Source organism: Ciconia boyciana, chromosome 8 (assembly GCF_034638445.1).
Source record: "Ciconia boyciana chromosome 8, ASM3463844v1, whole genome shotgun sequence".
NCBI lineage: Eukaryota > Metazoa > Chordata > Aves > Ciconiiformes > Ciconiidae > Ciconia > Ciconia boyciana.
The window spans coordinates 47,250,314-47,265,771 of record NC_132941.1 but is presented as its reverse complement, the minus strand read 5'-3'; the positions used below and the strand labels follow the sequence as shown (position 1 = coordinate 47,265,771).

At 42.9% G+C, this 15,458-nt stretch overlaps 1 protein-coding gene across 1 annotated transcript; it reads right to left on the bottom strand.

Moving 5' to 3' along the window:
* Positions 1–1,027: 1,027 nt before the first annotated feature.
* On the bottom strand, positions 1,028–10,218 carry LOC140655692 (lysosomal acid lipase/cholesteryl ester hydrolase-like). The gene is made up of 9 exons (XM_072870484.1): positions 10,080–10,218; positions 9,091–9,205; positions 8,937–8,979; positions 8,266–8,375; positions 6,589–6,725; positions 5,477–5,617; positions 4,428–4,499; positions 3,044–3,112; positions 1,028–1,539 (listed from the first exon to the last, which is right to left on the bottom strand). Exons 1-9 carry the CDS (start codon positions 10,209–10,211, stop codon positions 1,306–1,308), a joined length of 1,053 nt encoding a protein of 350 aa, XP_072726585.1. The 5' UTR covers positions 10,212–10,218; the 3' UTR covers positions 1,028–1,305.
* Between the last annotated feature and the right edge of the window lie 5,240 nt (positions 10,219–15,458).

Genomic DNA, 15,458 nt, shown 5'->3' with positions numbered 1-15,458 from the left:
AATGTTTGATGTGCCTGTGCCAGGTCTGCCCTACTACATTGTGGAGGTGGGCTAGGTCTGAGTTCTCTGGGGTGGTCAGGACACTAGGGTTTATAGATAATGTGGTGTAAGTGAGAGTAGCCACTTCACAATCTCTGTGTCTTGGACTGCGAACCTCTCCAAAAGTTGTGACCTCAGTTCCCAGTGGTACCACAGGCTGCTAGAGGTGTGTCATCATCTTAGTATGTGTTTTCTATATTGCATGAGACAAACATGTTTTGCTTATATATTGTCTATCTCCCAGATTATCATCAAATGGGTTTCATTTGCCACAAGTCTTGATTGAGGAATCTGGGCTTAAGCCCCCACGCAGAAACACCCACACTGCCTGCGCTACCCTGTCTTGGCCTGTAATGATAAACCCTTTGATGTGAGCTTTCACCTCCTGGAATAATCTTGTAGGTGAGCAAGTGGGACACACTAACACGGTGAACTGAGAAGCTAGAAGAACTTAAAACAACTTCATTACTGACAGTGCCAGGAATATTTCTCGAGATGGATGCTGTTGTCCTTTGTGTGCAGGCTGCTGCTGTGTCTGCATCTCCTCAGTCCTCAGTTGACAGGTTATGAGCATGAAGACAGTTGTGCTCTTTGTAGTAAACCATTAGTTAGTGTGAGGGTAAGTGAGTATCTGCATCTGTCCAACAATCAAGTGATTTCTCTCTGACATAGGTTTTCTGATATTGGATTCCTTGGCATCTGGGCCATTAAAGCCAACTACTGTCTGCTTAGATGCCAGGGTAGTCTTACAGCTGAAGGTCTTTTGGCTCTGGCTTGCTGCTGTTGGTAATGTGAGGAGAGGAAAACAGGTGAAACACTCTATCAAGAGGATAGATGATTTAATTTAAACAAAGATCAGTAATACTTCAACAAATAAATTAGTATCTCCAATTTTGGGGGTTTTCATGGGATAACACCTCTGTCTCAGGTGGAATATGTGGTATTGATCTACAAGGGAAGAGAAAATGAAATCTTAGTTGTAGCAAAATCAGTCCTATAAAAGCTAAAATCTTCCAAAATAAGTGATCCCTGAAGTGTTCCTTCTAATATGTTTGTATTTGCAGCGGTCATCCCCATGTACCTCATCTTCCTCAGAGAGACTGCAGTCACCAAAATAATGTAACACCATGGAAAACAAAATAAAAAATATTGCAAACCAATTGACAGTGGTTTGTAAACCCCTATGCCAATCCCTATACCCAATTTTACTGCTAAATAGAAATCTTTGGGGTTTTTACTGGATGAATGAATTCCCTGTGTGAAGCTTTAAGGGTGTTTTGTTATTATTTCAATGATTTTCCAATGCATTTTCTCAGTTGCATCAAGACCCCAGATGAAATCAAGATGTCCCCAAGCAGGAAAATGCTCATGGTAAATGAGATTAGTAATCCGAGGAAGTAGCTTTGCCACGTCTTTTGGATCTGCAAATTTGTCATGTCCAGCGCTCCAAACAGCAATTGGTGTGCTTATCTTCTCTATCTTGTACGCAGGAGGAGCAGACTAAGAAAGAGAGGAGACCTGAGTGAATGCTGCTTCATCAGAAGTTGTGTTTAGAGAAAGGATTCTGTGCAAGCATCTCTCTCTCCCTTCTGCACTCACTACAGTAAAACAGTAAGGATGAAGGCCACCCTCTTAGTGTCTAGTTCCCTAACTCCATTCCCTGTTGACCGTGAAAGGGAACTATCCATCCTGTTCCTGTGTCTTTCCTTAACACATGGCTAGGAGTTGTCCTGCAGTTTGACACCTACTCATGCCCTTTGGAGGTGGGGCTATGGAAGGAGCAGTGTCTGCGTTCATCAGGCAAGGACTGCAGAGTAGTTGTTCATGTGTCCCCTGTTTTTGGCTTATGTAGGGTCCTCTTCATGCTTTTGTGGGGCAAGGAGTGAAAGACTTTTAGTTGTATTGTTCCAGACTTCACTTGACACTATCTCTAGGTCACAGTGTTGCTACTGATGGAGTAATAGCCTGTGAGCATACTTGCCTTGCCTATCATCACAGAGGAAGTCAAAGAAACACAGAAGAGTAGATCTTCTGAGACGTGAGCCAAATGACTTAATGCAGGATGGTTATTTGTCTACAGGGTGGTAAGGGATCACGCACAAGATGCTTTTAAATGGACCTTATTATCTAAGGGTGGTTCTGTTATTTTTCTCATTGACTGCTTTTTTGGGCAGTTTCCTAACTAGCTAAAGTATTGGGAATAGAACATTGCCCATTCCAAAATTTAAACTTCACTATTTAAAGAGCATATGTGTGGATGGAAGGTGTCTTGAGAAATCTTTGGAGTCTTTCTCTACCTGTAAAATAATGTGCCACCCATAAAATAACCTGTCCTGACTCAGAAAAGCTCACTACAAGTCAACTGATCTGATCAAATTTCAGAAAATTATCAGGCAAGTTATCAGTGTTGCAGGAGGAGCGCAGCATTTCTGAGTGTTGACTAGGCAGAAACCAAAGCTCCTAGTGACAAAGTTTTGTCTGTTTCCCTTTTTCCATACAGGCTATATTAGTACACCACAGTAGTAGTCTCCACTGTGCTGTACTGAATCATCCCTTCTGTTTTATTTTTCTGCTAAGCAGCTTCCCAAAACCAAGGTATGCATTTCCACTTCCCCGCCCCCCCCCCCCCCCAGTGTAGTGTTTAACTGAAATGCAGACCTCGAGGATTTTTGGGGAAATGAAGAGCTCCGTACTCATCCAGTCCTAGGACTTGGGTGTGGCTCTTAGCCTTCTGGGAATGGCAGGTAAACTGGCATGTCGTTGGGCACATCCCTGCATCTGTAGGGGAGGCAAAACGAACTTCTGTTAGCTGTCTGCAAGGAACTGTCTATGCCTTCTCTGTGAACAGACTTTTACATGTATGAGTATTACATTCAGGTGAAACATTTTCTCAGACCACTCTCTCCCTCTTTCTGTAGCACTCAAGGTGCTAAAATCTGAATTTTTCTGTTCTTAGTTTTGCCAGGACCCAAGGATGAGTTCTCAGAGAAACATATTGCCTTACCTGGTTGTATTTCTTCATGTTTTCCTTAGAGCCATAGTCATAAGCTTGAAATTGGTCTGCATGTGTTATCTATTAATTTTGTAACAAAGATAAAATGAAAGTGTTAAGAGACAGGGCAGAGTGCAGGAGGTGTTTTCCTGCCTGTGATTGAAGCCAAGGCTCAGGCAGTGGACAGGCTTCCAGGGATACTGAGGATGGATCGTAGGGTGAGTGGCCTATTGCCTTTCCTCTTGCTAACTTTCTCTCCTGATCCTCAGCCACCACCCTTGGTATGTTTTGTTATTAACATTTTGCTTGACTATCTTAGTTAGCTAAAATTGGGGTCCCTGTTTGTGACGCGGAGCTGTGTCAAGGCTATTACTAGTCTAGTGCAATATAAGATCTCTCCTTACACATCTTGTCTTTTGTGTGTCAGTTTTGCCTGGTCTGCTCACAGTAGTGGTGACATTTCCAGAGGCTCTGTACTTCTTACAAGAGTTTGGCTATTGGGAGCAGGGTGTGATTAGCGTAACAGTAAACTGTGGTCTTCTTCAATGTGCTTTGTCTAAAAGGAAAAAAAACCAATGAAAGGTGAATCTTTCTCACTGAAAACTCATGTGCATTTTTTCTATCCAAACCTTTAAGAAACTGAGGATATGCTAGAAATCTGCTAGCTTGTCTCTGTTTTCTGGCTCTGGGTGCTGGTGGTCTGGATCCTAGGAATCTTAGGGCTGTGTGCAGGAGCATGCATATATTTAAGTTCTGGCAGAAATGGCCACAATTTTGTGCCCATACAGTGATGTGTTTCTGAGCTGACACTCTCTTGCCCTGGTCTGATTTGGAGCATAGGCAGAACAAGCTTAGGTCTGAGAGTGGCATAAGATGCCAGCAGAAGAGGCAGTTCCCCACTTGCTGCTTGTGCCAGCACAAGTGTTTGTGTGGTTAACGGGTTTTGGGAGGTGATCCAGGCTGCAATTAACCCTCTGGGACAAAAGCTTTAAGCTGCATTACTTGTCTGGCTCATCCCCTGGCCGCTCAGGTTTCCACTATCCTCCTACTGCCTGCCAAGTGCCCAGACCGTGCTTGCATTCACTTCTGCAGCTCTCAAGGCAAATGTCTTCATAAGTAAAGATGAAGACTGGAAGCCATTAGAGCCCAACATGCAGAGAGGCCTGATGTGCCCTGGGGGAATCTCAGTGCCTGATACCAAAGGAGCAATTCAGGTAATGGTCTGGTGAGCCATGGGAAACAGTGCTTCCTCTGTGGCAGGTACTCACGGCAGCAAGATGTGAGAAGATGGGATGGGCAGTTTCCCAGATCCACTGCCTCTGGACTTCCCTGGAGGCCATTGGTTCCATAAAAAGCAGTAGTAAGAGTCTGTTTATACGTCAGTACGCGGTTATACCTGATGCCAATGAATAATGTTCTGTACTGATGTTCCAGCAGGGGAATGTCCTACGTATGTATCTATTCGACTCTGGAGAGAAAGCAGAAGTGTTATAAAGGCAGTGATGCAGTGTTGTGACAGGATGAAGCTGTGAAGGGCCTGAGCAACATACTGCTGCTGTGTTAAAACCCCATTTTAACAGGATATTCTTCAAATATCAGAAATAATGTTGAGGAGAGACTCAGAAATATGTGAATTTGCAGTAGGAATGAGTATGTAGAATTTGATCCCTTTGGGAGAGTCTTTCCCACATTAGTGCTTAGTCATATGGAAAACATCGTTTGGGGAGTGTGTATGGGCTTTGATTTTCCCAGTTTTGACAGTTTGTATGATGCTTTTAAATAGTGCTGTGCTTAATTGGTAGAGGAGGATTGTTAATAGACTGCTCGAGCATAATGAGGCTACACGTGTGGGAGCTTTTTATGGGAACACTTGTTAAATAGTCTGAATATGAGAGATCAAAGGTCACTGGAGAACAGACATATGGAAGGTCTGCAAGGCAAAAAGGTAGCAGCCAGAGTAAAGGAATGAGATCTTGCCATTGAGAGAAGTGTGAAGAAACAGCTTTGAGTTTTGGCTGGAAATGTTTTGATGTGTAGCGACCAAAAAGAAACAGTCTCTTATGTTCAGATGATCTGGATGCCTTCCTGTTTAGGAAGGAAAACATGAATTGTGCAAAAGAAAAAAGATCTTTCTCCATCCATTTGTCCATTTTAAAAAGCTTTGGTGTCTGTCCAACTTTTCTTTGGCTTAGGCCCAGAAGAGGGGACACTGAGGGACATCATTGCAAGATGGGACCATTCTGAATTCAGCCTTTCTTCCTTGTGTGATTTGAATGTGTCAAGTGGCACATCTCATCATTAGCTGAGGTCCTAGTTGGCATTACTTGAAAACTCCAACACATTTCTCTGTCCCTGGAACTGTATGTAGACATAAGGCAGAAAAATTGTTTTCCTTCAAAATTACTTTAGCTTTACTTGTATTAAGGTGTTCTTGTACATGCTTACCGTGTTCAGATTTTGTATCTTGCTCCCAGCCACATAGCAGAAGATACTGCAACAAACTTTTCCCAGAGATCCACAGGTCTGTATTAGAGGCCCTTTCAGCAGTTCATTCTGGTGAAGAACTCCTTTGCAGCCAAGTAGTAACTGAGGGGAGGGAAAGTGCAAAACATTTTTTTTTTTTTTTCCCTTGTTGCAGGATTATTTCATGCAGAAAACTGTCGCTCCCTCTTCTCTAATAGCCTTGCCTGTTAACTAAGATTGCTGAAATTGCTTGCCATCCCAGTATCCTTTAAATTGTGCTCTTCGCAAGGGCATATCACATGTTCTTCTTGCTTCTTATTATTAGGCATGGGTCCTGGAGGTCACTATCCATCCGGTTTTAGGGCACTGACCTCAGTGAGAAAGGGCAGTTGGCTGCACTCATGACTGCAGAGTATAGGAAGTCCCTTTTTGCCCTAATATTTCTTCCAGGCAGGTGCACAAACTGTACTGCGAGTATTGCTACTAAGTAAAGAGGGAGCAGACAAATGAGAAGGGTGTAGAGCTGGATGCTCTATAGTCACATAATGGGTACAGCTTGGACAGAAAGAGCATGTGCCCCTGCAGTTTGACATAAAGTATAGCATGCAGGATTTCCACCATTCCCAGCAAATTCTATTAAATTGGCAAATTCTGGTGTGAAATAGGTATTTCCCTTTAAGTTTCCTTTATCATTTTGCAAGTAAATATTTCACAAGCATAAATGAACTGCATGTCTAATAAAATTAAGATGTGAAATGTCTTATTTGTGGTTTTCTACTAGTGTTTAAGGCTAGATTTAGTAGACTATGTTAGACTCCTTTTATTCTGGTATTTGTGAGCTTCCTTCAAAAATATTTGATTTAAACAAATAGTGGTGAAAGTATACCTGTTATGTTAAAGAAGTTCCAAAAGAGATACTGTGTCAAGCCTTGCAGCTTAGCTTTCTGGAAAGTCTGAAGTCTACCAGCACTGTCAGCAGTCTCATACACTGAATTCATTCTTAACTCATCACCCCCTTAAAATCAGTTCAGGTTGAGAGAATCCAGTAGAGACGAAGCAGACAATGATGTCTTTTAGAAAGAGGAATGACATACCCTGATCAGTGATTGGGGCAGACATGTAAATGTTACCAGAGGACTGGTAGCATGTGTGATTGTGGCTACTGGTCCCAAAGCAAAGAACACTTTAACCCTTTGAGCCAACTCAGGATAAGTAGAAAATGCTACGAAGCCTGCAAACACAGAAGACACAAGTCCAGTTAGCGAAGAGATCTCTACAGACCAAATAAATAAAAAAGCAGTAGGCAGCAAAGAAGAAGTGAGACTAGATTAGCAGCCCATTGTTGGTTGTCCATTTCTGTGCTGCAGACCTAAGGAAAATGTTTTTTTTTTTCTTGAAACTTTTGTTTGAGAGAGAGTTCATTCTAAAGATACAGGTTCATTACAGCATGTCCAGATACTGATTTTCTAAGAACTGATAATTTCGTATTAAGGCCATTTTTATGGGAGAAGATGCATTAATCAGATTTTCTTAATACAGATTCCCTCTAAAGTTCCCCAAACTGTAATAAAATAATGAGTTTTTCAGCTTGCAGTCTCTAAAAGACTGTATACATTTATGCTGGCATACAGTAATACTATAATTATCTGAAGGTTAGTAGGTTAAGAGCAGAATTTTTTACTTATAACTAAGCGCAAACTCAGGTAAAAGTGAATACACACATAAAGGAAGCATACGGGGAAGAAAGGAAAGAAGGAAAACCAAAAAGGGTGCATCCCATCCTGTTTTCTGAACATGTCCACATTTCTCTACTGATGGATTTGGTGAAAACTTTAACTGGTTGCCTAAAACATAGGTATCTAAAGACAAATGAGGTGATGCCTTGGCCTGGATGACTTGTTCTGCCAAAAGACCCTTAGGATGCACTTATGAGAAGAAAGGAAAATAACTGTCTAAGAATGTGACCACATGCTACTTCCCCCCATTTTCTTCTCTGTTTCCAAGTTTATTTTTGTAAAAGGGCAATGGCACACAATGACATAAAACCCAGTATCTACTCATGGATCTTCTATGTAAATCATACATACTAACAACATTCAAAGACCGTAAGTGAGTTGATGTTGACATGCAGGTGCTAATAACAAAGAAGTTTTTAGCATTGATCTTTCTTTTCTAATTTCCAGTGTCTGGTAATTTGTTTTTAAATAGTAATGTGGTGAGTTATAGTCATACATGAACTATGCTTTAAATAGTAAGTCTGGCATTGTTACGAGACTTAGTAATTTTATTTTTTTTATCTTCTGTTGTTTGAACTGTTTTATGGACTGTTGCGTTAGTATTTACATCTAATCCATGAGGATTTGACATATACATCTTAAAAACTGAGATTAATAAAAGCTCATTGTTACTGAAACTTTAAGAAAAACATCGAATTGCTGGAAGACTATGAAAAAACAACAATAAATGCTTAGAGTGTAATAAGAAAGGATACTTAGCAAACTATAGTACAAGGTACCTGGTAAATAATAGCTTTTATATATCCATAATCCTTACTTACAGAAGTTAAAAGTGGTTCTGGATCATCTATTATTTGCTTGTTTCAGATAGAACAGTTCTTAGAAAAGTTTCCCATACTTTGCAAGTGTCAGTTTAGAAAGTATTTCATCCTTTAATAACTTTTTTATGAGAATTGAAGATAGTTAACAGAGAGAGACATATTCCAATCAGGTACTGACGTTAAGTGCTTTGTACCCAGGCAGTCCTAACATTACCTGCAGTTGAAGCCTCTGAGTGACCAACACAGTATACATACTTCTGTCCAGTTTTATTCATGATGAAGTACAGCTCTGCTGGAATATCATATTTACCTATCTCATCAAAGCTGAAGGGGAGAAGCACAAAAAGCCAGCAGACAATTCAGCTATCACAGTGTGAGTTACTGAATGTCAGTTTTGTTCGTTGCACCAAGCAGGACCCATTGAAAGACAAGGTTGCATGCTTTGTCTGCATTCTTGCTTGAGCTGGGGAAGGGGCTAGAGGGACACAGCTGTCCTGCCAGGCTGCCTGATGCCTTGGGCTCTCTGTGGAGGAGGTTCCAGTTTAGCCTGTCAGCTGCAGCCCTTGGGGAACTGAATTTCATCAGAGCTCTCGCCAGCATGGGTTACAAAACACATTTCTCTCTCAGTTAACATCAGTTGTGATAGATCAGATTTCTAGACTGAGTTGAGCAGTCTCTTCTCCTGTCTGCACATGGGACGTGGTATCTGGTGGGAGACTTCAGGGTTACAGATGCCTCCCAGTTTTGGAAATCTTTTCCCCAAAGAAACCAGCAAGACTGCAGGCTTTTTCCCTGTAAAAGGAGAGGGTTTTCTTATGCTGTAGTAGTAAGTAATGCGTAGTTAAAACTGGGGTGCAGAGTCTGTTTTTGCAGGAGTTTTTTAACCTATATACAGAATTCAGGCCATATTCCTGACTAGGTGGTCTGGCTGAGAGGGAAAGGTGTGGAACATGCCATTGCATGTGCAAAGGGGAAAGATGGGGGACCCCTGTAAGAGTTGGCTCCCAGACCTTCCTTATGTCCTATAGCTCTGTCACACCTGTATTTTGGCTGTTCCTCCCAGCGGGAATTCTGAAAACACCAAGAATGTATCCATCCTCCGTGGTAACTTGATATTCCTCGCTGGGGTATCCATGATATCTGATAATTTCACTCTGTGGGAAGCCAAAGGAGAGCTTGTTAACATGCAAGTTGTCCTGCTTTGGAGGGTAACCAAGCTGAGCAGTGTGGATGTGGGCTGTTCTGAGATGGTGGTGCAAGGCCTCTGGCCACAGGGACCATGGCCGAGAATAAATATTACAGGTCTTGTAAAAAGGTGCATCAAAGTCTTCTTCAGACCAGCTTAGGTGGTAGTTATCTGGTATTTGACCCCATGTTATGGGACAAAGCAGAACTGTACTGAGTGACTAACCTGTTGGGAGATAGTTTGTCATGCTGTGCAAGGCTGATGCAGATCATACCTTTCTAGAGAGTAAACATCCATCAGTATCTGTATAAGACAGTGCCAAAAGATGTGGGTTTTGGTCCATAATGAATCCTTTCTTGCCAGAGTGTGATTAGGCAAGCCAGGTAGGGTGGATCTCCTATTACAGACTCACTCACAGCACCACCTATTACACTCTTGCCACTATTGTGAGGAAAACTTTGGTGATTCAGAGCAAGGGGTCTTGGACTACTTTGTGTTGTGAGAATCTGCAGTTTGAAGAAGGGGTTCAACCTCCCTTGCCACTGTACTGAGCAAACAGGTTGTTACAGAAAGGGAGGACTTTGCTTCCCTTGAGACTAGAAACCAGCCTTTGCCTCCACTGCAAAGGAATTCTTCTCTCTGGCAGCTCGGACCGTTTGGATAGGAGCATTGAGTTTTCTTCTAGGGGGCTGCTCCCTATCACATTGCTGGAGGCATCCCTTTGAAGGGGTGAAGGGGTCCTACTTTTAGCCTCCTGACAGGGACTGTTAGCAATGGGGCAGTGGTAGCGGTACTTGGAGAGACGCTTTGGAAAGAAAGGGAGAGAAGGTGACCCAACTTACAACGTTCATAAAGCATTCGGGGTTGCGAGTCTTCCTGTACTGGCTTTTGTCTGAATTCAGAGTGGAAGGTGTTGTGACTCCTGCTGAAAAGGCAATTCCTTGGGAGCAGAGCAGCACGAGGAGGCACCACATCTTGGGGCTGTGTGAAAGAGCACATGCAGGGGTGTTTGCGTTAGGAAGAGAGAGCTGTGGAATTCCACATGAAGACGCAAGTGGGGAGTCTCCTGGAGGTTGCCCAAGGTCTGTTCCCAGGGTGCTGCCAGAATAAGTACCTGTGTGAGGAGGGACTGTCCACAGCTCATGGTACTGTGGTACTGTGTAAGTTGGCAGAGGAAGGAAGTGGGTTGCAACACTGCTCGAAAAATATAACAACTATGGCTTTCGCAGACAATTTGGTACTGTTGAGTGGATCATGGGAAGGAATGCAGAAAAACATCGAAATTTTGGAGGCCTTTTGTGAACTAACTAGCCTCAAGACACAAGGGGAGAAGTGCCATGGCTTTTACATCCAGCTGACAAAAGATTCATATAGGTCAATGGCTGTCCTCCATGGACAATTAACAGTACCCCCCTCAATATGATTGAATCCGGTAGCTCCGAGAAGTACCTGGGCTTATGTATTGACCTGTGGACTGGAATATCAAAACCGGAACTACTGGAGAAAGTGAATGGATGGTTACAACAAATTGGGAAGGCTGCATTAAAACCATTTCAGAAAATTGACATCTTTAAAGGATACACTATTCTGCAATTGATCTACTTGGCAGACCAGGCCAATGTGAAAGCAACGTACCTAGAAACCCTTGACTTAGCAATTCGAGCGACTGTCAAGGAATGATTACATCTTCCAGCAAGTACTTGTGATGCCATCCTGTATACCACCACTCGGGATGGAGGTCTAGGTATTACCAGGCTCTCGGGTTTGATTCCCCGTGTACAAGCTGGAAGACTACACAGAATTGCACAGTCTTCAGATGAGACAATAGGAGCAGTGGTTTAGCAGGAAGGTATTGAGAAAGAATTTGAAAGACTGTGGATTGCAGCAGGAGGTCATAAGGATAAAATTCCATCCATTTGGGACCCGAAAGCAGTTATGGTGATATCAGAGGGACTAAGCGGTGAGGAACCAGTCTCGGAATGGGAGATGCCCACTTCAAAAGTCATCTTTCTGATACCCTGTAACTGACTAAGATAGGAATTTGTGAACTGGACCAAACTGGTTTCCCAGGGCCATGGAATTTCCAACTTTGAGAAGGATAAAATCAGTAACAACTGGCTGGAATTTTATAGAGGCATTCCCCACAGAAAGCTCATCATGGCATTAAAGCTGAGAGCTAACATCTACCCCACAAGAGAATTTTTAGCAAGGGGAAGACAAGAGACTCAAAATTAAATTATGCCGACATTGTCAGGTGGAGAATGAGACCTGTTCACACGTTATTGGATATTGTCCGGCAGTGCAAGACGCTAGGATCAAAAGACATAATCAATTATAGCAGATTAGGCCAAAAAGAAGTAATGGATTGTATTCCAGGAACCGCTGTTGAAAGATGAACAAAATGAACTATATAAGCTGGACTTAGGTCAGGCCTGAGGAGCTGACATCACAGTAGGGTATGAGAGTGAACTAACATCGTTGGCTGATATAGTGGCAGAGAAAATTAAGAAATATCAACACCTAGAAGATCAAATTCAAGAATTGACGAATACCAATACTATCAAATTTATAGGATTTCCATTAGGGGCACATGGAAAATGGTATCAAGGCAATTACAAGCTGATAACAGAATTGGGACTCTAGTTCCCGACAGGAAAAGGTCGCTCGTCATTTATTGAATTGGGCGCTATTTTCTTCAGTGGATATTGTACATATATTTGTTAGTCAAGCATGAACTATTGTAAGATCTTAATGAATTATTGAATTGTAATTGTATCATTTAATGAATTGTTAATAAACTGATTCCTTCTATCTATCTATCTAAGGAAGGAGCCAGACCCCCCCAGGAGTGCCAACGGTGACAGAAATGGCGACAAAAGCTGCCGAGGGTGACAAAAGCTTGTGTTAGGGTATTGATAGTATGTAGGGATGTTATGGGCTCGGAATCATGACGCATCATCTAGCCTGCCAAAAGACATTAATTACTGGTTTTTACCTAGGTGGATGGGCCACCTTTACTTAACCCAGAAAAGGAACATGTATAATTTTATGTATGTTCAATAAATAGCAGAGGCAGGAGTGAGCCAAGGGCTCCAGGAAGATGTGGAACAGACCTGGGGGAATGTGCTTTTATGATATCGGTGCTAGTTTGTGCTATGAGTTCGTTCCTTTCTCTCTCCTTTATGGTCCTCCCTATTGTAAATCTGTGTCTTGGCCACCTGGAAGAAAGACTGCATTTTCATGGGGTTTTGGGATTGACTGATGGTCCCAGGGAAGGTTTTCTGAATAGAAATTGTAGAGTGCATTCTATGTAGTTAGTGCCCTGCTTTTTGGCTATAGCCACCTTTGTAATCAGCATAGAGGAAACAGGTCGTAAAAACAGAGTGTATTTTCTGATGTATCATAGGGAAGATTTTTAAGATTTGGAGAGCTTGGAAAGGATGGCCAAGAGATTTGTTCTCTCTGAAGTTCTTAATGAAGTAGGGAGTTCTCAATTCTTTTCATTTTTGATTAAATCTATCATACTCCTTGAGTCACTAGAACATTTGGATTAAACCAAAACTGGGATATACCCTTGATTTTAATATTGGCATCCAAACTCACTCTAGTCCATCCACGTTGTAGGAGAACACTTCCATTCTTCTGTCATGTTGTGGTTTAACCCCAGCAGCAACTAAGCACCACACAGCTGCTTGCTCACTCCTTCCCCCCCCTCCCCCCCCCCGAGTAGGATGGGGGAGAGAATTGGAAGAGTAAAAGTGAGAAAACTCGTGGGTTGAGATAAAGACAGTTTAATAGGTTAAGCAAAAGCAGTGCACACAAGCAAAGCAAAACAAGGAATTAATTCACTGCTTCCCATCGGCAGGCAGGTGTTCAGCCATCTCCAGGAAAGCAGGGCTCCATCATGCGTAATGATTACTTGGGAAGACAAACACCATCGCTCCGAATGTCCCCCCCCTTCCTTCTTCTTCCCCAGCTTTATATGCTGAGCATGACATCATATGGTATAGAATATCCCTTTGGTCAGTTGGGGTCAGCTGTCCCCGCTGTGTCCCCTCCCAGCTTCTTGTGCACCCCCAGCCTCCTCGCTGGTGGGGTGGGGTGAGAAGCAGAAAAGGCCTTGACTCTGTGTAAACACTGCTCAGCAGTAACGAAAACATCCCTGTGTTATCAACGCTGTTTCCAGCACAAATCCAAACCACAGCCCCATGCTAGCTACTATGAAGAAAATGAACTATCCCAGCCAAAACCCGCACATGTCAATAGAGCAGAAATCCTCCCACCTGTGTGCTCTGGAAGCACAGTTTTATAGTAGATACTCCGCTGCTTTATGCTGTTTTATTCAGTTCAAACAGAAGTAAAACATGTTCCTCTATTTCTGCATGTGGAACATCGTTTGGGAACGAAACTGAAAAGTTCAGCTTAAGTCTAGTTTGTTTTTGTACTAATAGGTGAGGCAATGGGGTAGCTAAATTGTTGCCCTTTTAAGGGTATACTTTTTTCTATGTACTATATTGTCACCTGGCTTAGCTGGCATGTTTTAAGGCACTTGCAGATGAATACTTTGTAAATCAGAGAGTGAGCCAATTAACTCCAAGGCTTGGCACGCACTGTCTCATTAATTTCAGTGGCAAAGTCTGGACTGTAGGAGCTGTGAACAGCCATCTACTATTTTTATCTAATGAAACAACAGCAAAGAGCAGCATTTACCATGGCAAACTGGAATTAATGCAAATATTTAATTTAAAAAAAAAAAGTAGAGGAAGAGACCACTTGAAAGATACAATCAAAGGCCATTTCTGGAGACTTCTGATATTCAATGAAATTAAACTTTAAACCTTATAGAAATTAATCAATGTACTCTTGAGAGAGTCATAATATACATAATATATTTCATATACACTGTAAATCACAGAATCACAGCATCGTATAGGTTGGAAAAGACCTTTAAGATCATCGAGTCCAACCATAAACCAAACACTACCAAGACCACCACTATACCACGTCCCTAAGCACCTCATCCAAACGTTTCTTAAATACTTCCAGGGATGGCAACTCAACCACTTCCCTGGGCAGCCTGTTCCAATGCTTGATAACCCTTTCAGTGAAGTAAAATTTCCTAATATCCAGTCTAAACCTCTCCTGGTGCAACTTGAGGCCATTTCCTCTTGTCCTATCACTTGTTACCTGGGAGAAGAGACTGACCCCCACCTCTCTACACCCTCCTTTCAGGTAGTTGTAGAGAGCGTTAAGGTCTCCCCTCAGCCTCCTTTTCTCCAGGCTAAACAACCCCAGTTCCCTCAGCCGCTCCTCATAAGACTTATGCTCTAGATCCTTCACCAGCTTTGTTGCCCTTCTCTGGACATGCTCCAGCACCTCAATGTCTCTTTTGTAGTGAGGGGCCCAAAACTGAACACAGTATCCAAGGTGCGGCCTCACCAGTGCTGAGTACAAGGGGACAATCACATCCCTAGTCCTGCTGGCCACACTATTTCTGATACAAGCCAGGATGCCATTGACTTTCTTGGCCACCTGGGCACACTGCTGGCTCATATTCAGGTGGCTGTCAACCAACACCCCCAGGTCCTTTTCTGCTGGGCAGCTTTCCAGCCACTCTTCCCCAAGCCTGTAGCATTGCATGGGGTTGCTGTGACCCAAGTGCAGGTCCTTGCACTTAGCCTTGTTGAACCTCATAGAATTGGCCCCAGCCCATTGATCCAGCCTGTCCAGGTCCCTCTGTAGAGCCTGCCTACCCTTAAGCAGATCAACACTCCCGCCCAACTTGATGTTGTCTGCAAACTTACTGTCGTGGTTTAACCCCAGCCAGCAACTGAGCACCACACAGCTGCTCACTCACTCCCCCCACAATAGGATGGGGGAGGGAATCAGAAGAGTAAAAGTGAGAAAACTCGTGGGTTAAGATAAAGACAGTTTAATAGGGAAAGCAAAAGCTGCGCACGCAAGCAAAGCAAAACAAGGAATTCAATCACTGCTTCCCATCGGCAGGCAGGTGTTCAGCCATCTCCAGGAAAGCAGGGCTCCATCATGTGTAATGGTTACTTGGGAAGACAAACACCGTAACTCTGAACGTCCCCCCCTTCTCTCTTCTTCCCCAGCTTTACATACTGAGCATGACGTCATGTGGTATGGAATAGCCCTTTGGTCAGTTTGGATTAACTGTCCTGGCTGTGTCCCCTCCCAGCTTCTTCTGCACCTGGCAG